Source organism: Anomaloglossus baeobatrachus, chromosome 1, assembly GCF_048569485.1.
Source record: "Anomaloglossus baeobatrachus isolate aAnoBae1 chromosome 1, aAnoBae1.hap1, whole genome shotgun sequence".
Lineage (NCBI taxonomy): Eukaryota > Metazoa > Chordata > Amphibia > Anura > Aromobatidae > Anomaloglossus > Anomaloglossus baeobatrachus.
Genome location: NC_134353.1, coordinates 906,146,413 through 906,172,265, shown reverse-complemented (window position 1 = coordinate 906,172,265; position 25,853 = coordinate 906,146,413). Strand labels below are relative to the sequence as shown.

Here is a 25,853-nt window from a genome sequence, read left to right as displayed (position 1 = left end):
ACAAGTACTTGTCGTTCATTAAGCGGACCTTCCCAGCAACTGCACTGATGAGGGCACTCGTGATATTATGGGACGCGTGCCGGTGTAAGGTGGGGATGGCAGATTATTCAGCTACAGAGGAGACAAGTCTGTCCCTGCATTCTAAAGGTGAAGAAAAAGGCAGATTTTTTTGTTCCTATAAAACTACTATAACATTTTTAAAAATGTAGTTATTATTATTATTATTATTATTATTATTATTATTCACCCACCCCTCCCCTAGACTCGAGGTTTTGAGCCACAGACTCTGTTGTTGTCACAGACAGATATTTTATGTACTTGAAGCAATATTGCAGCCTCTGACTGCGGAGGCAAATTATACTGATACATCAAGATACATTGTACAAAGCAGTGTATTTCTATATCCCGTATTCTAGACGGAGAATAAGAGGGGTGTTTTTTCTTCCTACAAAATTACTAAAAGATAAAAAAAATTACAATAATGTAATTTTAAAATGCTTTTTAAAATAAATAAATAAATAAATATTACAAATCAATAAATAATAAGGACATATTCAGTGTCCCTGTAATCGTAACAACCTGCACAACACAGCGATCAAATTATTTATGGGGATCAGTAATTTGACCCTCTTTCTGTTCTTCAAAAGTTGGGAGGCGTGTGTTTGGCCTGGGGTAGGAACAGCTGAACGCTGTACTGGGGCAGAGGACCGGATTTGGTTGCTGATGGTGCTTGTGAATGTGCAACAACAGGTGCAGGTTGGTGGCATCCACCATTGCGTCTTGGACTGGGGATTGTCAAGCATGTAGCACAGGGAAAGAGGCATCGGTGTCACCCACAGACACTAATTGTGGACCCAGGCGTTCAGTCCGCCTTGTCAGGTGCTTTGATGACATGTGCCTGAGCATGCTGGTGGTGTTCAGGCTGTTAGTTGTCAAGCCCCTGCTGATTTTGGTACAACACAAGTTGCACATGACCATTATTTCATCGTCTGCACTTTCTTGAAAAAAGTGCCAGACTGGGGAACACCAAACCCTTGGTTTAGGAACTTGCTGCATATGGGTTCTGTGGGAACAGTATGCCTACTCCCTTTGGTCCTCCACTGCCTCTTCCTGCCTGTTGTGGTGCTGCGGATCTCTCCCCTTCTGTGCTGCTGTCCTCACTCTGCATGGCACCTTGCCAGGTTCGCTCAGTGACTTCATCATCCACCACCTCGTTTTCCACTTCTGCACTCTGGTCCTCCTGACTTGTTGACTTAACAACATCACTTGTTTGCAACTGTGTCTCATCATCATCTACCTCTTGAGACACTAATTGACCTTCCCCACCGTCATCTTCTTGTGCCGTGGCGTCTCAAATATTTGGCCATCACTACACACAATCTCCTCATAGCCCACTTAAAACATGCAGAGCGAGAGGCCAGAATCAAGAGATGGAAATGTAATGAGCTCCTAGGAGTGTCCGAGTGTGGGATCACTTGTCTCCTGAGACTCACCATGGTGGAAGGAAGGAGGATCAGGGCGAGGATTATGTGGTCCATATTCTTTGCTAGTGGAAGAAAGGGTGATGCTGGTAAACATACTGGAAGCATTATCTGCCATACACCGACCACCTGTTCACACTGTTCTGGCTGTGGTGCAAAAAGTGGTGCAGAAAGCTAGGCACATGGATCAGCGTGTTTATTGTACGCCCACAGTAGACAGTTTCACCTGGTCCACGACCTCAACTTTTGTATGCACCATTATTAGCAGGACATCCACTTCCCCGTCCCTTACTACATACCTTGCACATTTTAAATTAGGTATATAATATATACCTGTCAACTTTTCCGTATTAATAGGGAAAAGAAAATCTGTAGCCTTGAATAGACTTTTGCTTTTAGGTTGCAACGCTATAGAAGGACTGTAGGGGTATGTGCACACAATCAGTATTTGGTTGCAGAAATTTCTGCACCTTATGGCAGGTAAAAAGCAGCAGCAAAAACTCTTGTTGTTGATGTGTTTTTGCATGCGGTTTTTATATCGTTTTTTTCTGACGCCATTGAAGTCAATAGGTGAAAAAAATGCTGCAAAGTAGCTACAAGAATTGACATGCTGCAGATGCCAAATCTGCAAGTCACAAATAGGCTTGACACGTCAGGATTCTCACTGACTTTGCTGGCATAGGACAGCCTTCAGGTTTTGTGACAAATCTGCATTAAAAAAAACGCATGTAAAAACGCAATGTGTGCACACAGCCTAATAATCTGACAACATCGTTCCCAGCAGCGACTTGGGAGTCATTGATGTGTCAAGGACGGCATCTTCTCCATGCTGTTCCTATTCCATTTGTGCGCTGTTTTCCTCCATTTCAGCAATTTTCCCGCCTCCCCAGCCCTCCTGGGAGAGTCTCCGGAAAAATGTTTGAGTTTCTCATTGCCTTCCATTATACTCATTACTTGAATCGAGCCTATCCGAGCGTCCGACCTGCTCGATTCCAGTACTGAGCACTTGAGCATTTTAGTGCTTGCTCATCACTAATTACCACTGTAGTGCCCCTGAAGCCATCATGGTGATACAAGGTTCTGCATCTCCACCAAGATGCAGGGCCTACCCCCTTAGGTACCCAGAACCCCAGTGCCGGTAACAACAAAAACCCAGGTAATCCCAGTTTTCCCCAACAAATCCCCCATACAATAGTACCCAGCTAGGGTGGGACCAATGGATGGCAGCCTAGAGGTGGAGCCACTCCAGTCCACTAGTTGACCAGGTGGGAGGGGCAGACTGAGGACAGAGACAGCATAGAAAGTCAGGAGGGAGGAATGCAGAGACTGTGGAGAGTAGTCAGTCAAGTCTAAGGTCTAGTTCAAGTCGAAGTCAGGGTTTGAACTGCAGTGAGGAGACGTCCTGACTTGGGTTAACCAAGTTGGGTGACCTGGTACCCAGGAGAGGTAGTTGCCGGTGGAGTATGGTGCAGTACTCCTGGAACTACGCACCGACGGGGTACAGGACTCTAGGACAGGAAAGAGCTTCAAGCTGACCTGTTAACACCTGCACAGAAAAGGGGACCATCAAGGACCTTGCTGACCCTAATGAATCCGAAGACTCAATAGCAAAGAAAGAGCCGGGGACAGGACCAGAGACTCCAACCCCACAGGGTTCACGCTACCGTTAGGTGGACAAAGGTGGACAAACCACAGACCGGGACCCCCAGTGTTCCATACCACGGGGACCCACTTATCAGATACAGGTGCAGGGGAAGAAGGTACCAGAGAACCAGACTGGCACTGGGACGAAGGGGACCTGGAGGTGAAACCAGCCGACCTTGGGCAACCAGTTAACATCTGCAGAAAGTGAGTAAACCAGTTGCACTGAATACCTGTCTGGACTCCTTCTTCCGACCCCCACCGCACCATACACCTGCTGGGGCAATACCCATCTTGTGGAGGGATTACCATACTAGCTGCCAATACCATCAGCCCCAGTAGAGACATTTTGCAGCGGCGGCTCCCTACACTTAGCCGCAACATCGCAAGTGGCGTCACGAATAAACTTTATTCACCAATCCCCTGCAAATATCACCAATTCAAAAAGGGTCCAGGGCACGGAACCGGGTAACAGCCACCATCGTGACATCCCCAAGAGAGACACTGCCCGGGACCGAGTACCCCATATCCCTGAGTGCTATACCGCCATACACAGAGCATTAATAAAGCGTCATATCATGTCCAAATGAAAGAACTGTCTATTTGTCTCATATTGTAAAGTAGCTAGATCTTACAGATTATGACATTCTAGATTACGGGATTATAGATGATGATATCATGGGTCATCTGGGCAAAGATTATGTTACTTTGAAATATGATGATAAAGATTATGGTATTATGCAGTATGATATTCTGGTTCTCAACCATAGATGATGATATTACAGGCAATGATATCAGGTTTGGGTCATAAAATGATGGGAGTTATAATAGTCAGTGCACATTGTGATCATATGGAAAAATGCAGAAAAAAATGGCAGAAATTATGCCGATTCTGAATTATGGAGTTGTGATGTGGATAATGGTTGATTAGATTTTAATATGAAAAAGTTTTATTATTGTAGGATACATTTATCAAATTCTGAAACTGTGATTAACTGATCGTGCAAAGTGGATGTCAATTCATGAAAACTCCTACCCACTTAAAGACTCTGCTGAACTATGTGCGTTTTTTTTGGTGCATGTTTTCCCCATAGTCTTCTATGAGAAGCTTGAAGAAAAAAAAAACAAGAAACAAAAGTGCAATTGCGTTTTTGAGTACAGAATCCAGGCATTTCTGCACCAAAAACGCACTTAAAAAATGCAACAAAGGTGCAAAAATGATGCTATTGCAGATTTTGTTGCAGAATAAAAACATTGTTTTTGCACATGGGAACACAGCCTGGGTGGGGGGGGGGGCAAAATGCAGCTAAAGCTGTTGTACTTTGTTACCTTTTTGCTGCTTTTTTATGCGTTTCTGATGTAGGTTTGAAACAGCATTTATTTAGGCTCCTCACACTGTGTTTCTCCAAAACCTTAGACAGGGTATCTAATATTATATTTTGCTCAGAACGATGCACTAGGGCTTTTTTTCAGGGGATGTCTTATTTTTTTTTCCATGAACAACAATCCACAGTTATTCTTGAACAAAAGAAAATCAACATTCTGAAACATCAACATAACTCTAAAAACCCTGTCAATCTATTCCTCTATCAATCCCTCTATCTATCTATCTATCTATCTATCTATCTATCTATCTATCCATCCATCTATCTATCCCTCTATCTATCCCTCTATCTATCTATCTATCCCTCTATCTATCTATCCCTCTATCTATCCCTCTATCTGTCTATCTATCTATGTAACTATCTACACACTAGACTGTTTATTCTCTTCAGCTTTAGACACCTGCAATTAAGAGACCTTCAGTGACAACCTAGTCACATGCCTTGATGTCACAAAGGTCCTGAAGCAGTGTTATCATCAGGAGATAAATGCCGGGGACCCTAGGAGAGTGGGGGCCCTGAGAAATAGTCCCAGTTTGCTCTCCCTTACCCCTACTGCCAGTCCTGTATACCAGCCTGCCTCCTGTTCACTTCTTTTAGACTTCTACAATTGAGAGACCATTGGTCACATGACTGGGAATTCACCAAAGGTCCTTAAACAATCTTAACCTTGGAATCCAACTACTGGGGTCCCTAATAGACTGGACGCCCTGAGAAATTGTGTGGTTTGATTCCCCCCTAACACCGGGCCTGACTGTAACTAGGGCTTAGTTTTTAGAGTAGGACTTACTGTATATTTCAAGCATACTCCAAAAATCCTGTAAAATCATGCTAGGGCTTATTTTTGAGCTAGGTGTTAATTTTGGGGAAACATGGTAGAAGTGTTTAGACAAAAAAAATGCACAGCTCAACAGCATCTTTAACACATGTTGGGCACGAGTTTTCATGAAACTATATCCATTTTGCTTCAACTGTTAAACACAGCAGATTTTCTGCACAAAAAAGACACAGCAGGAAAAAAACGTAGCATTTCCACTACCTGGGAACATGGCCTACTGGTTATGATAGTACCGATTATAAAATGGAAAATTCCATTAAAGTGGGTGTCGACTACCTAAACATTGATCACCTATCATTAGGATAGGGCATTAATGTCTGATCAGTTGGGGCCAACAGCGGGCACCACCACCAATCAGCAGCTCCTGGTCCTGACTACGCCAGCAGACAGATGGAAATGCCCAGTTCCGAAGTTGTCCTATCAACTGATAGCGGCCGTGGTCGGGTCCTGCACATCCATCTCCCATTCAAATCAATAGGAGGCGGATGTGCAGTACCCGGCCTCAGCCACTATCAGAAGACAGCTCTGAAATTGACTATTTCCGGCTCAGCTCCGAAATTGACTATTTCCGGCCACCGGCTGCTGCCACTGGTATTGAGAACAGCTAATCGGCGGGGGTGCGGGGTGTTGGACCCAGGCCTATCAGACATTGATGGACAACATCTTTACCCCTTCACAACCGGTCGATTTTTCGCTTTCCGTTTTTTTTTCGCCATTCTTTTTCCGAGAGACGTAGATTTTTTATTTTTCAGTCAATATGGTCGTGTGAGGGCTCATTTTTTGTGAAACGAGCTGTACTTTTAAATGAAATCATACGTTTTACCATATCATGTACTGGAAAATGGAAAAAATATTCCAAATGCGAAAAAAATTGCAAAAAAAAAATTCATAGCACTATTGTTTTTGAGATATTTTATTCACCGTGTTCACTATATGGTAAAACGGATGTGTGGATGTGATGCCTGAGGTCAGTGCAAGTTCGCGAATACCAAACATGTTTAGGCTTACTTTTATATAAGGGGTTAGAAAAAAATCAGACGTTTGTCCGAAAAAAGTGGCGTACGTATTATGCCATATTCTGTGACCCGTAGCGTTCTTATTTTTCGGGATCTGTGGCTCAGTGATGGCTTATTTTTTGCGTCTCAGGCTGCCATTTTTAGCTGTACCATTTTTGTGCTGATGCTACGTTTTGATCGCATGTCATTGCATTTTGCGCAAAATTTGTGGTGACCAAAAAGCGTAATTTTGGCGTTTGGAATTTTTTTGTTGCTATACCGTTTACCAATCAGATTAACTGATTTTATATTTTGATAGATCGGGCATTTCTGAACGCGGCAATACCAAATGTGTGTATATTTTTTTATTTTTTTAACCCTTTAATTTTCAATTGGGGGAAAGGGGGGTGATTTGAACTTTTAGGGGTTTTTTTATTTTTAAAACTTTTTTAACTTTTTTGTTTTATTGTACTAGTCCCCCTAGGGGGCTATATATGGATCAACAATCCGATCACTCTGCCATTTCTGCTGATCACAGCTATACAGCTGTAAACAGCAGATATGCTCATTTTCTGTCTCACTCAGCTCATAGGCGGCTGAAACCGAAAGTAATTCATGTGAGCTACAGGAGTCATCACATGACCCTGTGCTACCATGACAACCACCGGAAGTCACGTGGTCACGTCACGTGACTTCCGGTATCGGCCAGTAAGTAAATGTTTACAGCCAATTCCGTTATAATGGCGCTGTCACATATTGACAGTGCCATTTAAGGGGTTAAACGGCACGGGTAGATAACGATTCTGTTTGTGCCTGGCAGGCACACATCTCAGCTATGAAAATCAGCTGAGATGTGAGCCGATCGCTGCATGCTGCCGGCAGCTGACTGCGGGCAGTAACACTATGACCGCTAGGACGTAATATTACTGCCCGCGGTCGTTACGGGGTTAAGGATTAGGATATAATTGGTAATGATAGTACAGGTTAAAAGATATTCTGGGTTATGATGCTATAGATTGTGATCATATGGAATTTGATAGTGTAGAATAGATTAGGATATGATGTAGCATAGAATTTTATGGAATATGATTTACATGGAGGTTGATACTATTGGTTATGACAGTATAGACGGTGATATGAAATATGACAATATACATTACTATTTTAGAAATTGAGAGTCAATATTAGGACTGGAGATGACCAAATCCATTTGAGACAAATCAGATTAACTTTGAATTTCTGTCATGATGTGACTGCACCTGTTGTGCCAGGTCCAAGAAGACACCCAGCGAGCAGTGTAATACAGAGGGAACACCAGGGTACCAATACTACAGAAGGCCCTGACCCTAGAGAGTGGGAGCGAGGTCACCTCCTAAAACTGAGACTGATTACTGTACTCCCTAACATCCCTGGAAGGCTCCTTCCCCCCGTACGCCAATCATGAGCCTTGGTCCTTGCTGGCCCTGAAATCATCCTGACTAGTGAAGGCCAGCAACACGCTAGTCTCACCTCTGCAATAATACGAGGTAGGTAAAACATACAGAGGAAAAACATAACAACAACAGAAATCACTCTAGCAGGAACTTCTCAGCTGCAACTTAAGCGACACCTCAGCTTTCTCTAGAGACTGTCTCCTTCCAAGTGGACAGCATAGGTATGAGCTATAGCGGGCATAGGAAGAAGTGAGGAATGGATATTTATAGCAGAAGGAAGTGGCTTCAGCTGAGGGGTTATGACTACCTGTTAGATCACTGCAGGATAGAAATGAACCTTAACCCCTTTAGTACCCGAAGGAATTAAATATACTCCTACTCTTGTGACAATTTTAGAAATAAATTGGGTTCACTACAACCTGCTTTTTTTTGGAAAAAGTTAAAATAAACAAAAACAAATATACTCACCTTGTTCTTTATTTGTCTCGGCACCGCAGGTTCTCGCCCGGTCCTCCGCCGCCTCACTTTCTTCCTCGGCGTCTCATGTGTTGACATCACAGAGCATCACACATGGGTCCTAGTGAAAACTGGAGGCGTTGAAGAGTGAAGAAGACTAAAAACATAAGAAAACACTAGAGCCAGATGGAGTAAGTGAGCCAGTGGAGTCCCGGGTGGAAAGAGGTGGTAGCGCCAAGACAGGCGAAGGCTGATGTGAGTATAATATTTATTTTTTAGCCCCTCCATTTATTACACAATGGGGTCTGGAGAGACGAAAATCAAATTTCCCAGCCAAAATTAAACAAATCTGGCTTTTTGAATTTCAGCACATTCACTCGTCTTTAGTCTTATTTTTGGTCAAAACCCCATAGATTGTGATTTTATGGAACATCATCATATAGCAGAGATGATCAAAATGGTCCGGTGGCCAACTCAGTAGTCCATGGCTGCTGGATAGGAGGCACGGGAACCACCTTCTACCTGTCAGACCTCTATGGCAAATCTTTTTTATTAGCTTTTTAGCATGAGAGATGACATCCCGGCTAATCAAAGTAGGAGCCGGTAGGTAGGAAGCGGGTGGTAGGGCTTCCTATCCAGCCGCCAAGGAACAAGGAACCAGGGTCCTGAGATTTCCTTTTGTTCATTTCTATTATATAAATGATGACATTGCAGAATATGACAGCACAAATTATAATATTACAGGATATAATAACGTAGCAGATGATATTATGGATCACGGGAGCACAGATATTAGTGGTTATGACAGTGTGGATTATGATATTATGAGTTATAGCTTAATACCTGACCGTCTTGCTCCCACAATGTTTACCGCATTATGTTGTCTTTTCTGTTGCTACGATATTACTCTGGATCTCAAGAAGATGATTTTATGGGTCATTCCACATACACTAATATACAGGATCCTCTACAGAAAAACAGTCACAAATTGGCTCGCTGCTGCATTGGCCACGGTGGAAGCTTTTGCTCGGGGCTATGATTATGTTACTGCGTGCCCCAGTTTTCCCCGACAGTGCTTTGTCATGAACGTACAATATTTTATCTTCTTGTATGATCGATGTCCAGTCCTTCATGTGACTGAGTAAATGACGTGCAATGAAATTTGATTGTATTTTGGTTTGTGTATATATATATACAGTTAGGTCCAGAAATATTTGGACAGTGACACAAGTTTTGTTATTTTAGCTGTTTACAAAAATATGTTCAGAAATACAATTATATATATAATATGGGCTGAAAGTGCACACTCCCAGCTGCAATATGAGAGTTTTCACATCCAAATCGGAGAAAGGGTTTAGGAATCATAGCTCTGTAATGCATAGCCTCCTCTTTTTCAAGGGACCAAAAGTAATTGGACAAGGGACTCTAAGGGCTGCAATTAACTCTGAAGGCATCTCCCTCGTTAACCTGTAATCAATGAAGTAGTTAAAAGGTCTGGGGTTGATTACAGGTGTGTGGTTTTGCATTTGGAAGCTGTTGCTGTGACCAGACAACATGCGGTCTAAGGAACTCTCAATTGAGGTGAAGCAGAACATCCTGAGGCTGAAAAAAAAGAAAAAATCCATCAGAGAGATAGCAGACATGCTTGGAGTATTAAAATCAACAGTCGGGTACATTCTGAGAAAAAAGGAATTGACTGGTGAGCTTGGGAACTCAAAAAGGCCTGGGCGTCCACGGATGACAACAGTGGTGGATGATCGCCGCATACTTTCTTTGGTGAAGAAGAACCCGTTCACAACATCAACTGAAGTCCAGAACACTCTCAGTGAAGTAGGTGTATCTGTCTCTAAGTCAACAGTAAAGAGAAGACTCCATGAAAGTAAATACAAAGGGTTCACATCTAGATGCAAACCATTCATCAATTCCAAAAATAGACAGGCCAGAGTTAAATTTGCTGAAAAACACCTCATGAAGCCAGCTCAGTTCTGGAAAAGTATTCTATGGACAGATGAGACCAAGATCAACCTGTACCAGAACGATGGGAAGAAAAAAGTTTGGAGAAGAAAGGGAACGGCACATGATCCAAGGCACACCACATCCTCTGTAAAACATGGTGGAGGCAACGTGATGGCATGGGCATGCATGGCTTTCAATGGCACTGGGTCACTTGTGTTTATTGATGACATAACAGCAGACAAGAGTAGCCGGATGAATTCTGAAGTGTACCGGGATATACTTTCAGCCCAGATTCAGCCAAATGCCGCAAAGTTGATCGGACGGCGCTTCATAGTACAGATGGACAATGACCCCAAGCATACAGCCAAAGCTACCCAGGAGTTTATGAGTGCAAAAAAGTGGAACATTCTGCAATGGCCAAGTCAATCACCAGATCTTAACCCAATTGAGCATGCATTTCACTTGCTCAAATCCAGACTTAAGACGGAAAGACCCACAAACAAGCAAGACCTGAAGGCTGCGGCTGTAAAGGCCTGGCAAAGCATTAAGAAGGAGGAAACCCAGCGTTTGGTGATGTCCATGGGTTCCAGACTTAAGGCAGTGATTGCCTCCAAAGGATTCGCAACAAAATATTGAAAATAAAAATATTTTGTTTGGGTTTGGTTTATTTGTCCAATTACTTTTGACCTCCTAAAATGTGGAGTGTTTGTAAAGAAATGTGTACAATTCCTACAATTTCTATCAGATATTTTTGTTCAAACCTTCAAATTAAACGTTACAATCTGCACTTGAATTCTGTTGTAGAGGTTTCATTTCAAATCCAATGTGGTGGCATGCAGAGCCCAACTCGCGAAAATTGTGTCACTGTCCAAATATTTCTGGACCTAACTGTATATATAGTTCAGACCAAATGTTTGGACACGCCTTCTCATTCAAAGAGTTTTCTTTATTTTCATGACTCTGAAAATTGTAGATTCACATTGAAGACATCAAAACTATGAATTAAAACATGTGGAATTAAATACTTAAAAAAGTGTGAAACAACTGAAAATATGTCTTATATTCTAGGTTCTTCAAAGTAGCCACCTTTTGCTTTGATTACTGCTTTGCACACTCTTGGCATTCTCTTGATGAGCTTCAAGAGGTAGTCACCGGAAATGGTCTTCCAACAGTCTTGAAGGAGTTCCCAGAGATGCTTAGCACTTGTTGGCTCTTTTGCCTTCACTCTGTGGTCCAGCTCACCCCCAAACCATCTTGATTGGGTTCAGGTCTGGTGACTATAGAGGCCAGGTCATCTGGTGTAGCACCCCATCACTCTCCTTCTTAGTCAAATAGCCCTTATACAGCCTGGAGGTGTGTTTGGGGTCATTGTCCTGTTGAAAAATAAATGATGGTCCAACTAAACGCAAACCGTATGGAATAGCATGCCACTGCAAGATGCTGTGGTAGCCATGCTGGGTCTGTATGCCTTCAATTTTGAATAAATCCCCAACAGTGTCACCAGCAAAGCACCCCCACACCATCACACCTCCTCCTCCATGCTTCACAATGGGAACCAGGCATGTAGAGTCCATCAGTTCACCTTTTCTACAAAGACACGGTGGTTGGATCCAAAGATCTGAAATTTGGACTCATCAGACCAAAGCACAGATTTCCACTGGTCTAATGTCCATTCCTTGTGTTCTTTAGCCCAAACAAGTCTCTTCTGCTTGTTGCCTGTCCTTAGCAGTGGTTTCCTAGCAGCTATTTTACCATAAAGGCCTGCTGCACAAAGTCTCCTCTTAATAGTTGTTCTAGAGATGAGAAGGTGTGTCAAAACTTTTGGTCTGTACTGTATCTATATTATATATATATATATATATATATATATATATATATATATATATATATACACATTATATATATATAAATTCTTATGTCTGTTTATGCGAACCCTCGAACCCTAAACTTTACTTTTTATTTTAAATTTTCCAAAAGATCGGAACCTTTGTTTTGCCATGTTTTGTAAATTCAATAATCTACTATCGCAATGTCCTAACAAATATTGTAAATTGAAGACATATGGTAGCATATTATGTCCTCCTGTAATGTCACTACCTTGTTCCCAAGTAACAAGGCCTTATAGCTAGTGATGAGAGAGTGTGCTCGGTAGTGCTCGGGGTGCTCGGCACTGCTCGGGGTGCTTGGCACTGCTCGTGGTGCTCAGCACTGCTTGGGGTGCCCGTGTACACTTGTTACTCGATCAAGTATCGTGGGCACTCGGGTGCCATTCTTGAATCCCCGTCCCCCGCATGTTTCGTTGCTGTTAGTCAGCCAAACAACATGTCGTACACTCTAATGCCATAGCAATGTTGGCTACTGGTATTACTGTGATTGGCCGACCATATCATGTCATAGGGTCTTATATGAGACTTGGGGGTGCAATGCTTGGCACAGTGTCCTCTAGAAGAGGTTCTGGGAGAGTTGAGCTAGTAGGGAGAGCTTAGATTATCGCAGGCATATAGGCAGCATTTAATTGCTATTGCAGTACATTGTATATTGGACACTTGCACCCTTTAGTGCCTTTTATGTGGCACTAAAGGGTGTTTTAGCCTTTTTAAACCTAATATATAAATAGTTAAAAAAATATCATGGGACCCTCTTACTTTTGATAACCAGCCAAGGTAAAGCAGACAGCTGATGGCTGGTATTATCAGGCAGGCAAGGCTTATTTGGCCCTTCCCAGCCTAAAAATACCAGCCCACAGCTGCCCCAGAATTGGCACATCCAGTAGAGGATGTCAATTCTGGTGCATTGCCCGTCTCTTCTCGATTCCCTGGGAGCTTGATGTCAACTATGTATCTGTCATCCAGCCCAGGGGTTAGTAATGGAGAAGAGTTGATAAGACACTCCCATTACTAACCCAGTAATGAAAAATAAACCCACAGTAAAAACAGTTTATTTCAATAAAGACTCCCCCCCCACTATCCCTCGTTCACTAATTTATTATTAAAAATGCTCCCATAAAGCTCCTCCATCTTAGTCCATGATCCTTAATGCAGCTCCGGCAACTGTGAATAGCAGTAAAGTCCAGCTATTCATAGACTCCGAGTAGTGATGACAGCTCTCCTCAGAGCCGCTAGGTCTCGCTGAGCGCAGTGCTGAGCTGGAGGATCTGAGGAGAGTTGTCCAGGTGTCCCGGTGTCTTCCTCATGCTGTTTCCATCCATCCAGCAATTTTTCTCCAACCACCAGCCCTCCTATGTTGGTCTTCCATCAAAATTCTTGGGTTTCCGATTGTCTTCCATTAGACTTGGTACTTGAGTGGAGCCCGTCCAATGGTCCGACCTGTTTGATTCCAGTACAGAGGACCCGAGCATTTTGGTGTTCGCTCATCAGTAACAGCGCTTCATAATTCCCATAGAAGGCTACGTGCACACTTCCTACGCCAAAAAACAGTGTCTTGGCAGGACAAACACTGTGTATCAGACGTCACATTTTGATGCATTTTTTACCCATTTTGCGTGCATTTTTCCATGATTTTTGTTTACCTACTCATTTGAATGGGTGAAAAATACTGCAAAGACTTGAGAAAAAACTTTGATGGTTCAAATCTGCAAATGCAAAAACAAGCCGCGTGTTCATGAGATTTCTGAAATCTCAATCACTTTTCTGGTAATATAAGGTTACATGCGCACGCTGTGTTTCTCGCAGCGTTTTTCGGGTGCATTTTTGGTCTAAAAACTGCATGATTTTGCTTCCCCAGCAAAGTCTATGAGTTTTCATTTTTGCTGTCCGCAGAGTGCAGTTTTGTTTTAGGTGCGTTTTTGTGGTGACCAATGTCAATTATTTCTGCGTTTTTGCCAGCGTTTTTCACCTATGCATTGGAGAAAACACAGCAACAAAGACACAGTAAAACGCAGCAAAAAACGTGCAAAAACGCATGCATTTTTTTGGATGCGTTTTTACCGCGGGTGTGTTTTTGTGCGTTTTTTGCAGCCAAAAACGCTGCATCTTTGTGGTCACAAAAAAAGGCAATGTGCGCACATAGCCTAAAATGTTCAATTTTTTTCCATGGTTAAAAAATGCGTGGAAAAAAAATAAAGCAGCAAAAACACAATGTGTGAACAATCCCAAAGTGTCCAAATATTACCACCATCTAGTGTGCAAGTGGTGTAATGCTAGAAATAATACTGCAAAAATAATGACACTGTACAGTGTAAAAATATTAGTCCATAGATCCAAATGCAGACTATTAGCTGGTGAAGGCCCTGGACCCATTTTTCCCTTTATAACCTTCTTGTTAGTGATGCACAGTTAGGGGGTCAGTTCTATATTCCTAACTGGTTTTCACTATTTTTATCTCGTAGGTGCCCCATTTCAGCGTTCCCAGCATGGCCATGCTACCTCCTGCCGTCACTTTCATCTGAGCCCCCAACATCAGCTCTCCGACTTCCCTATCCATACTCACACGGTTCAGCCACAACAAGGACTGACCTCTCACATGCCTACTGGTCACCAGCATAATGGAGCACTGCACCAGCCCCTGCCATCTCTGACTGGTCTACAGTTTCAGGAGGTGACGGGACCCTCCTTCCTACCTCAGGCCCTACACCAGCAATACCTTCTCCAGCAGCAACTCCTGGAGGCCCAGCACCGCAGGCTAGTCGCACACCCAAGGTGAGTGGCTTCATCTTTGACGTAACGTGAATCAATAGCAAGTAGTGCTGGTGTAGATCACAATGTCCACCGCTTCTGCCACACAGCGGTGGACATCGCGATCTACATCAGGGCTACTTTCACTCACAAGCTGAGCAGACCATTTACACTGATGAAGGTCTATGTTAGACAGAAACGTCTGTGCGGTATCTGGTCAAGCTTATTCTATAAAATACCAGTTTATTCAACTATTAGAGTGCCAAATATTTATTCTTTGGTGTCCAGGTTATATACAAGAAAAAGAGGGAAAAACTAAACATCAGATCCAAAAAGTTAAAATCAAAAGATGTATTAGGTCATGTTAAAAAGCATAAAAATGCTATAAAAAAAACCTGAAAAAAATTCCCATGGGGTAGACTTACACATTTCAAACTAAAAGTTCTTAAAGGGAATTCGTCAGGTACAATATGCAGAACAACGAGCGGTTCTGGGTGCATATTGCTGACCCCTGCCTAACCGTCCCTGTATCTACCGTAGTAGCATAGATAAAAAGATCTTTAGAAAAAATATTTATAAAGATCCTTTATGATATGCTAATGAGCGGAGGGACTAGTAATAAGGTTGTTAGTTCCTGCACTCATTCCACCATCTTAGCATGTTAGCACGCTCAGAGGGGTGTACTAACATGCTATTCAATGCAGCATCATCAGTGGTGACGCACGTACCTGTGTTTGCTGTCACCGCTGATCAGAAGTCCCGACACTTCCAGCTATGCGCACTAGACCTCTCTGAAGCTGGGACGCGTACACCTTGCTTCATACTGTGCATGACCAGAAGTGCCAGGACTTCTGATCAGCGGTGACAATGGACACAGGTGTGCTCGTCACCACTGATGGTGCTGGCAATGGGCAATGAATAGCATGTTAGTTAGTACGTCCCTGTGGGCATGCTAACATGCTAAGAGGGCGGAATGAGCGCAGGAACTAACTCCCTTGTCATCAGTCCCGGCGCTCATTAGCATATGATAAAAGATCTTTAGAAATACTTTGTCTAAAGATCTCTTTATCTATGCTACTAGATACAGGGACAGTTAGGGTACCTTCACACTTTAGCGATGCAGCAGCGATCCGACCAGCGATCTGACCTGGTCAGGATCGCTGCTGCATCGCTACATGGTCGCTGGTGAGCTGTCAAACAGGCAGATCTCACCAGCGACCAGTGACCAGCCCCCAGCCAGCAGCGACGTGCAAGCGACGCTGCGCTTGCACGGAGCCGGCGTCTGGAAGCTGCGGACACTGGTAACCAAGGTAAACATCGGGTATGGTTACCCAATGTTTACCTTAGTTACCAGCTCACACCGCTTAACTTAGCGTGTGCAGGGAGCAGGAGCCGGCACTGGCAGCGTGAGAGCTGCGGAGGCTGGTAACGAAGGTAAATATCGGGTAACCACCTTGGTTACCCGATGTTTACCTTGGTTACAGCTTACCGCAGGCTGTCAGACGCCGGCTCCTGCTCCCTTCACATTCAGGATTGTTGCTCTCTCGCTGTCACACACAGCGATGTGTGCTTATCAGCGGGAGAGCAACAATAAAAAAACGAACCAGCACTGTGTGTAACGAGCAGCAATCTCACAGCAGGGGCCAGATCGCTGCTCAGTGTCACACACAGCGAGATCGCTAATGAGGTCACAAAAAACGTGACTCAGCAGCGATCTCGCTGTGTGTGAAGTACCCCTTAGGCAGGGATTAGCAATATGCACTCAGAACTGCTCGTGGTACTGGGTGCATATTGCACCTGACAGGTTCACTCTAACCATAGCATGATCAAGAACTTTTCGTTTGAAACATGTAAAGGCCGCTTTACACGCTGCAATATCGATATCGATATCGCTAGCATGCGTTCCCGCCCCCATCGGTTGTGCATCACAGGCAAATCGCTGCCCATGGCGCACAACATCGCTAGTCCCCATCACACTACCTGCCTAGCGACGTCGCTGTGACCGGCGAACCGCCTCCTTTCTAAGGGGGCGGTTCGTTCGGCGTCACAGCGACGTCACTAAACAGGCGCCCAATCAAAGCGGAGGGGTGGAGATGAGCGGGACGAACATCCTGCCCACCTCCTTCCTTCCTCATTGCCAGCGGCCGCAGGTAAGGTGAGGTTCCTCGTTCCTGCGGTGTCACACATAGAGATGTGTGCTGCCACAGGAACGACGAACAACCTGCGTCCTGCAACAGCAACGATATTCGGGAATGGAGGAGCATGTCAACAATCAACGATAAGGTGAGTATTTTTGCTCGTTAGCGGTCGCTCATACGTTTCACATGCAACGACATCGCTAACGCGGACGGATGTGCGTCACGAATTCCGTGACCACCAACGACATCACTTTAGCCATGTCGCTGCATGTAAAGTGGCCTTAAGCCTATGCCATGGGAATATTTTTCTATTTTTGTTGTAGCATTTTTATGCTTTTAACATGGCCTAATAAATCTTTTGATTTTTACTTTTTGGATGTGATGCTGGATTTTTTTCTCTCTTTACCCCTGCTTCTCCCTGCACCAGCTTGAGTTGATTGACATGTCTTTCTCTATTTGCGTATCGAGAATAATTGGTTAATCAAGCTTAACTTGCCAGAAAATAAAAGTCAGAATGTCTTTCCTCTCTGTGCCACGGTTCTTTCTCTCCTTCCCTTCTCGTTTTTGATTTACCACAAATGTTTCAGACTGATGTGTTCAACCAGTAGGTAACTTATGTCTTCCATTAATACAAGACTTCAGCTGGAGGCGAATACTTTTTAAGTTAATGTAAAAATATTATATTGGTCACCAAAAACCAAAAACACTGCCAATATCTTTGTGCTATCGATGTAAGTTTCTATGTTTTATGACCCTCTGTTGTATGGTCCAACAGGCGGACTCCAGAGCAAATGTCTGTGCATCCACACCGGTTACGCCCAGGCTTCGACTTCAACCAACAAGTACAAATATCTCAGCCTCTGGGGCCCAGGTACTTGGCTGAAGGTACAGACTGGTAAGTGCCCATTGTGTCACACCAATCACGTAGAAAACCAAAATGGTGAAACTGATGTTAAGCTCATCTATAGAAAACCTGTTATTCCCCAAAAACATCTCCAATCACCCTGAAGGAGTATTCTGAGTGAATACATGGAAGTCCCTCATTCAAGACTTCTATTAATGAGGTGAGCTGCTCCAAAAGTTTCTCCAGATGACCTAACATGTCTGGATCTTACACGAATTATATTGTAGGATAATCAAAAATGTGCTTACAGGTTCTCTAGCAGATCGCCGGTAATCACTAGGGATGTCTCCATTTTCAGATGATTCATCTAATAAAAAGAAATTGTCAGAAATGGACAACCCTTTAACGTTATTCACAGGTACCCTTAAAGGGGGTTCAATGAGATTAGAAAAAAAAAACACAGAATTGTCATTAAGAAAGACAGGGTGGACAGCAGTGTGAGCAGCCTTTTCTTTCCTTAGCACCCATGATATTTTCTGCATTAAATCAGATAGACAGGATAGACAGCAGTGTCAATAGCCTCTTATCTTACAGCCCTGGTATCTCCAGTATTAGATCAGAGAGTCAGGGTAGACAGCAGTGTGAGCAGCCTCCTCTTGCCTCAGCAGCCTTGGAATCTCAATTATTAGCTCAGACAAGGTGGACAGCAGTTTGAACTTCTTCTTTCCTTAGCAACCCTGATATTTCCTGTATTCCTGTATTATATCAGATATACAGAGTGGACAGCATTTTCAGCAGCCTGCTCTTACCTTGTCACCCCTGGTATCTCCAGTATTAGATCATACAGGATGGACAGCAGTGTGAGCAGCCTCATCTTACCTTAGCACCCCTGATATATCCTGTATTATATCAAACAGACAGGATGGATAGCAGTGTGAGCAGCCTCCTCTTACCTCATCACCACTGGTATCTCCAGTACTAGATCAGACAGACAGGGTGGACAGCAGTGTGTGCAGCTTCTTCTTACATTTGCACCCCTGATGTATAGTGCCTTAGGTCAGATACACAGGATGGACAGCAGTGTGAGCAGCCTCTTACTTTACAATCCTGGTATCTCCAGTATTAGATCAGAGAGTCAGGGTGGACGGCAGTGTGAGTAGACTCTTCTTTCCTCAGCACCCTTGACATATCCTGTATTAGGTCAGATAGACCGGGTGGACAGCAGTGTGAGCAGCCTCTTCTTTCCTCAGCACCCTTGACATATCCTGTATTAGGTCAGATAGACAGACAGGGTGGACAGCAGTGTGAGCAGCCTCCTCTTACCTCAGGCACCATTTTATAACGTGGAAACCAGGGGGTAACTATAGTGGATGTAGCAGTTGCAGTTGCATCCAGGACATGAAACCTAAGGAGCCTGAAAGGTGGGGCCCTGTACTATGAAAGTCCTACAATATTTGCAGTTCCTATTGAAGATTTAGCATTGGGACCCATATGTTCCAAGTTACAACACTGGTATAACCCTATAAAAAAAATTGTAGTTTAGCCAATGTTACCATAAAATAGGTATAATGAACTGGTATAAATTAGTTTGAACAGATCATTTTGGGGATTGGGCCATACGCAGGTATTCAGAAACATAGACTCCAATCGTTCGGATTGCATTGGGATCAGCTGCCTTCTGATATAGTCACTTCAAGGGAAATCTGTTGTATAAGGTGCACGGCTTCTTCACTAATTGTCTGCATGGTTACACATTGTCTTAAACTCAAACATACGGGGAAAAGTTGTGGGGTCTTTGTAAGGTAAATGTGGCGACGCGTTCTCCTGTGTGATCCGAGCGCTTCTGGTGTAAAACAGATGGAGCTTGTGCATCAGAAATGATTTACTGGCACCAGCTGTTCCCGGTTCCCATCACTGTATGATGTTGTAATAGACCTTTTTTTTTTATAAACCGGCTTTCCAGAACATTGGGTGATATGATCTCTATACATGTATTAGAGGGAAACATTACAGATTCCTAATTAGATTGCAAACATTGGGGCTGGGCTGGCAAATGTAGAAAACATAAGAGAAAGAGTTCCCCATCTATTCAATAATGTAAATAAAGTGGGATTTCCATATCCAGATTAGGAGCTTGTAATACAATAAAATTCCTGGAGGTCAAGGGTTGCTTAAGGCCCCGTTACACGCAACAACATCGCTAATGAGATGTCATTGGGGTCACGGAATTCATGACGCATATCGGGCCTCGTTAGCGACGTCGTTGCGTGTGACACATAAGAGCGACCGCTAACGATGCAAAATACTCACCGAATCGTTGATTGTTGACACGTCGTCCATTTTCAAAATATCGTTCCTCGTTCTGGACACAGGTTGTTCGTCGTTCCTGGAGCAGCACACATCGCTACGTGTGACACCCCGGGAACGACGAACAACAGTGTTCCTGCGTCCTCCAGCAACGAGATGAGCGTGACTTCCATGCGGCTCCTCTCCGCCTCTCCGCTTCAATTGTTTGCCTGCTGTGTGATGCCGCATGAACCGCCCCCTTAAAAAAGAGGTTGTCCACCGGCCAGAGCGACGTCGCTAGCAAGGCAAGTACGTGTGACGCGTACTAGTGATATTGTTCACCACGGGCAGCGATTTGCCCATGACGCACAAACGACGGGGGCGGGTGCGAACACTAGCGACATCGCTAGCGAAGGCGCTGTGTGTAAGGCCCCCTTTAGTCTAGACTAAAGGGGGCTTTACACGCAGCAACGTTGCTAATGAGGCCGGATGTGCGTCACGAATTCCGTGACCCCAACGACATCTCGTTAGCGATGTCGTTGTGTGTAACGGGGCTTTAAGTCTAGAGAATCTCTAGTGATCTAGGATACAAAAGACACGATATTGATGTCCGTGATCTCAATGGTCCAGGATCTTTATGGGTTAATCTAATCTTTATGGGTTAATCTAGTATAAAAAGCTGAGTGTATGAATGTGTGTGTGTGTGTGTGTGTGTGTGTGTATATATGTATGTATGTGTGTATGTATATGTGTATATATGTGTTAATGTGTGTGTATGTATGTATGCGTGTATGTATATATATGTGTGTATGTGCGTGTATGTGTATGGGTTTGTGTTTGTATGTATGTGTATATGTGTATGCTTGTGTGTGTATGTATGTATGTGTGTGTGTATGTGTGTGTGTATGTATGTGTGTGTGTATGTATGTGTGGTGTGTGTGTGTGTGTGTTTGTGTGTGTATGTCTGCTAAAGGAATTCACACTGTTGCATTTACAATCACGATATTTTACACAGATGCCTCATTTGACTCAGGGAACATCATAGACTATGTTTTGAAGGGAAAACTTAACCCCGCGCTTTACAGTTATCCGCCAAAAATCCTGCTTGCATTAAAGTCAATGGAGCTGGGAGCCACAGGTCATTAATAGGAGATGTTTAGTGGCTATAGGAACAAAGGAAATTGTTAGTATACAAAGCTTATGTGTGAGGTAATATATTATGTGTGGAGAGACACAGAGAGAGAGAGAAATAGAGAGACAGACAGACAGAGAGACAAACGGATAGAGACACAGATGGACAGAGACAGACAGACAAAGACAGACAGAGATAGACAGACAGAGAGATACAGAGATAGAGACAGGCAGACAGGGAGAGACAGACAGACACAGAGAGAGACAGAATAGACAGAGAGACAGACAAAGACAGACTAAGGGCAGCTTTGCACATTGCGACATCGCAAGCCGATGCTGCGATGTCGCACGCGGTAGTCCCTGCCCCCGTCGCAGGTACGATATCGTGTGATAACTGCCGTAGCGAACATTATCGCTACGCCAGCTTCACATGCACTCACCTGCCCTGCGACCGTTGCTCTGGCCGGCGATCCGCCTCCTTATTAAGGGGGCGGGTCGTGCGGCATCATAGCGACGTCACACGGCAGGCGGCCAATAGCGGCGGAGGGGCGGAGATGAGCAGGATGTAAACATCCCGCCCACCTCCTTCCTTCCGCATATCCTACGGAAGCCGTGGTGACGCTGGTAGGAGATGTTCCTCGCTCCTGCGACTTCACACACAGCGATGTGTGCTGCCGCAGGAGCGAGGAACAACATCGTACCGTCGCGTCAGCGTAATTATGGATTACGCCGACGCTGCACCGATGATACGATTAAGACGATTTTGCGCTCGTTAATCGTATCATCTAGGCTTTACACACTACGATGTCGCATGCGATGCCGGATGTGCGTCACTTTCAATTTGACCCCACCGACATCGCACCTGCGATGTCGTAGTGTGCAAAGCCCGCCTAAGAGATAGGCAGAGAGACTGACAGGGAGACAGAGAGACACAGTTACTATCCCGGGCAACAATCGCGCATGTTGCAATATTTTTCTGCAGATATGCTCTTGGCCTCATTGAATAACATTGGTCCGAGTGCAAGCAAATGTTTTCTTGGATCGCAGTCGGGTTGAAAATACAGTCGTCTGCATGAGCCCTTCCTTTGATAAATAACCAGGCCCTTATGTCTACCCTATTAAACACCAATATGTGTCATGTCTAGACTTAAAATTGATGCCGCAACTAATTTTGTGCATTTTTTTCCATTTCCAGGGATCTCAGCGTGGATGCTGGTTTGACACATCCTCAGTTCCAAGTCAGACCGGTCCCACAGCACTATCCACATTACTTAACGAGTCCTCGTCTTCACCACTTCCCCAGGACCACATCCCTTACACAAATGGTGAGGAGACTTCTAGTTGGCTTAAGCTTGTGTCTTGAAAGCTCTCTGTGTCATCATTTGCTTAGGCCTTTGCTTTCTAGGTTAGCTTTTTTTTGTAAAGCTTTAAGTCCTAAGATATCCTCAGTTTCCCATTTTTTGCTTGCTATTGAGTGTCCATTTCGTGCCTAAAGTTAAGCTCACCATTTCATGGCTATCAGGCGTGTTGTAAAAGTGTGATCTGTGGTGGTGCAACCATTGAGATCCCTATCAATCCCAACACATAGAAGACACCACATGTGTATGGTTCCTCACTATTAAAAGGTGTCACTGAAAACTATTATTGCGACCATACACAATAGGTGAATATCAGCACCTGGCCAACTGTATTACGGGAACAGTGGTTTTCCAAGAAGGATGGAGCATGTTGAATCTCAATATTTCTGCTCTGTTGTTCTGTAGGGAAATAACTCTTCATCAGAGGTTTCTGACAGTGGTTCTATTTTATGAGAACAATTGCTAATTTCTGACTTGGGGTTTCCAAAGACAGATTGGGCATGTGGAGTTTTCGATATGCCTGGTCCTTTGTTCTGCAGTTAAGCATCCACCAGAGGTATATGGAAGAGACTCCCTTTATTGAGAGAGACCATGTGGACGTTAGGCCAAGATGAGTCCATGAGTATGACCAGAAGGACCATACTCATCAAATGAATGCAGACAGAACCGCTATTTTTGTTGGAAATAGCCAATTACAAAATGAGTACATTGGTTTCCCAACACTCTTATGTCAGATGTCGGGGGAAAGAGTGATCGGTCATGTTGTTCAATATGCCCAATCTTCTCTTCTAAAGAGATCATTCTCCTCTGACGTTGTCTGTGTCACGATTCGGAGTACGGGGGCTCCTCGCTTGTCTTCTGGAGCTGTTCCTCCCCATACCCGAGGTCGCTCGGCCCGATCTCCTGAGCCATGGATGGTGACCAGGACTTTTTGGAATTCTGACACTTTGTCAAAATATCCTACTGAGCATGTGCGGGATTCCTATGGGTCTTTTGACACTATCTGAGCATGTCAGTGATGTGGCACGTTCCTATTGGCCACAGTGACATCGTCGGTGATGTGGTACATTCCCATTGGCCGCCGTGACATCATCGGTGATGTGGCGCATTCCTATTGTCCAGTGACGTTATCAGTGATGTGGCACGTTCTTATTGGCCACCGTGACATCATCAGTGATGTGTAAGGCTCTCATTGGCCAAAGGGGCTGGCTACACGTGGTTCCTCCATCTTGTGGGCGGTACAGAGGTGATGAAAGCCCTGACGCCCACATGGAGGTGCGCACTCGTCTTTGTGCATTCAGTAGCACACAGCTACCTTAGGTAGGGATACGGGGTGAGGTCCAACCGGACTGATTGAGGGTCAGGAGGCAGGTTAGGGTGAGGCGTCGCGGTCACATCTAGACCGAGTTAGGGTCAGAAGCCGGCTAGGCAGGGTTCCATAGATATCGGGGTTGTGCTGCTAAGGGACCGGTAGTTATCCGGCTACACCCTAATACATCCCGATATAGGAGCAGTACCCTACTTGCTCACTCCTGCATATACCCAGAGCATATACTAGCAGATTACGGGTAAGGTTCTCCAGGCCTATCCCTATCCATACTGTGTATGCAACATATATTAACTTCTGTGAAGTCACAGGAGAGAATTGCACCATATCTAGTCCTGTGAGTTAACAGGATCCTGTCCTTTATATATTATTACCCGCTTCGGGTCCTGTGAGTTAACAGGGTCCCGCTATATTATGCTACAGCTTCTGTGTGGCCTAGAACACAGAGACTGCACACGCAGGTTCTGAGTACTTATTATACCTGCGTTAACGCCTGTGTGACCTGTAACACAGGTGTATATTATTACCTAGGGCTTTGTTGAATATCAGTAGAGCCTTATTCTATCGGCTGCAGTTTACCACCATTGCACGGTGGACCCTGACCACGGATATTGGTTTACTCTCATCTTTTACCATATCAGTAGGTCCATCCGTAACAGTCTGAGAGTACATTTATGCTTGGCCAAAATGAGAGTCCTTGTGTATACAAAGATCAGGACAAATAGGTATCAGCTGACAGCTATCTAAAGTGTGTAGCTATCTTAAAGGGAATCTGTCAACACGGTACCCCCCCTCCTCCACCAAACTTTCTTTTGTCATGTTGCTCTCTGAAGCATAATGTCATCCATTAGTTTACTTATACAATTTATTGTTCCCTGACTGGAAAATTGCTGTGATCATTTATATGCAATGGGACCCGTCCATCCAGCCGTTTGGTTTACCGGAGACTTTGTGCATCTCTTGCTGAGTGAGTACACCCGTGCCATCCGGCACCGCGCCGCGCTGTCCCTGCATCCCTGCACCTCACCGACCCTGCCTCCCCGTCACACCACCGGGCCCCGGGACCACCAACCCCTACCCACGGAGGGGGAAAACAACATCCCAGCTGCTCCCTACCATCGCTCCCGGGATCCCCGTCACCAGCAGCGGTGGTGCCCATCTTCGCCACAACCCATGGGTGGCGTCACGGACTAAATCCCCAAACAAACCACCCCCTTTTCACTCACGGGAGAGGAGCGCCGCTCGAGTCCCCGGATCCAGCCCACCGCTCGAGCCACTGAGCAGCAGCAGCGCCGGACCCGAACGTTAGCGAGCGCAGCGCCCCGCCGCCCGCGACACAAAGGAGGCTTAAGTGCTCTGGGTGTGTCAAAGCACTTCCCAAGTCTCCCCAGCTCTAAACTCTGCCCAGCCCCACCTTCCTTGGCTTGACTGACAGGTCAAACGTTGCGTGGTCAAGTCAATGAGTTGTCAGTTAATCAGTGGAGCAGGGCGGGGAATTGCTTGGGAAGTGCTTGATATGCCCAGAGCATTTAAAGTGCTTATTCAAGACTATTTTTTTTCTTATGGGGATAAGAACTGACAAGCAGGCTGTTGCATTCTACCTGCCTTTTCTGCCCGAAACTAGCTCAGAGCAGTCACTAAGTGTTCCTGCGGCTGATTCTGCTACTTCATTTTCGTCATAGTTCCAAATCAAACTCCATTAGGGGCATAGTAGACTGGTGTCAAGTACTGAAGTTTCTATACTTGTCTCCATTCCTATATTTTGTATACTTAATTTTAATGGGTTGATCCAACCAATATACGGTTTGCCAATCTCGGTGAAGTTCTTGTTGAGGCTATTTGGTAGTCCCAGGGTTTCATGTTTAGTATTGTTTGCTTTTATGTATTTGTGCATTTAGATTTACATATGTCCTAACGAAGCATAAGAAAGTGAGAGGATTTTTGGTGGGGGGA

At 44.5% G+C, this 25,853-nt stretch overlaps 1 protein-coding gene across 1 annotated transcript in view; it reads left to right on the top strand.

The window, feature by feature from the left end:
• ARK2C (arkadia (RNF111) C-terminal like ring finger ubiquitin ligase 2C) overlaps nt 1-25,853 on the top strand; it is a 214,631-nt gene that overhangs the window by 149,464 nt on the left and 39,314 nt on the right. Inside the window, exons 2-4 of the mRNA XM_075343112.1 lie at nt 14,531-14,840; nt 17,730-17,849; nt 22,411-22,540. Of these exons, the coding sequence (XP_075199227.1) occupies nt 14,531-14,840; nt 17,730-17,849; nt 22,411-22,540 (560 nt within the window). The remainder of the gene's footprint in view (nt 1-14,530; nt 14,841-17,729; nt 17,850-22,410; nt 22,541-25,853) is intronic.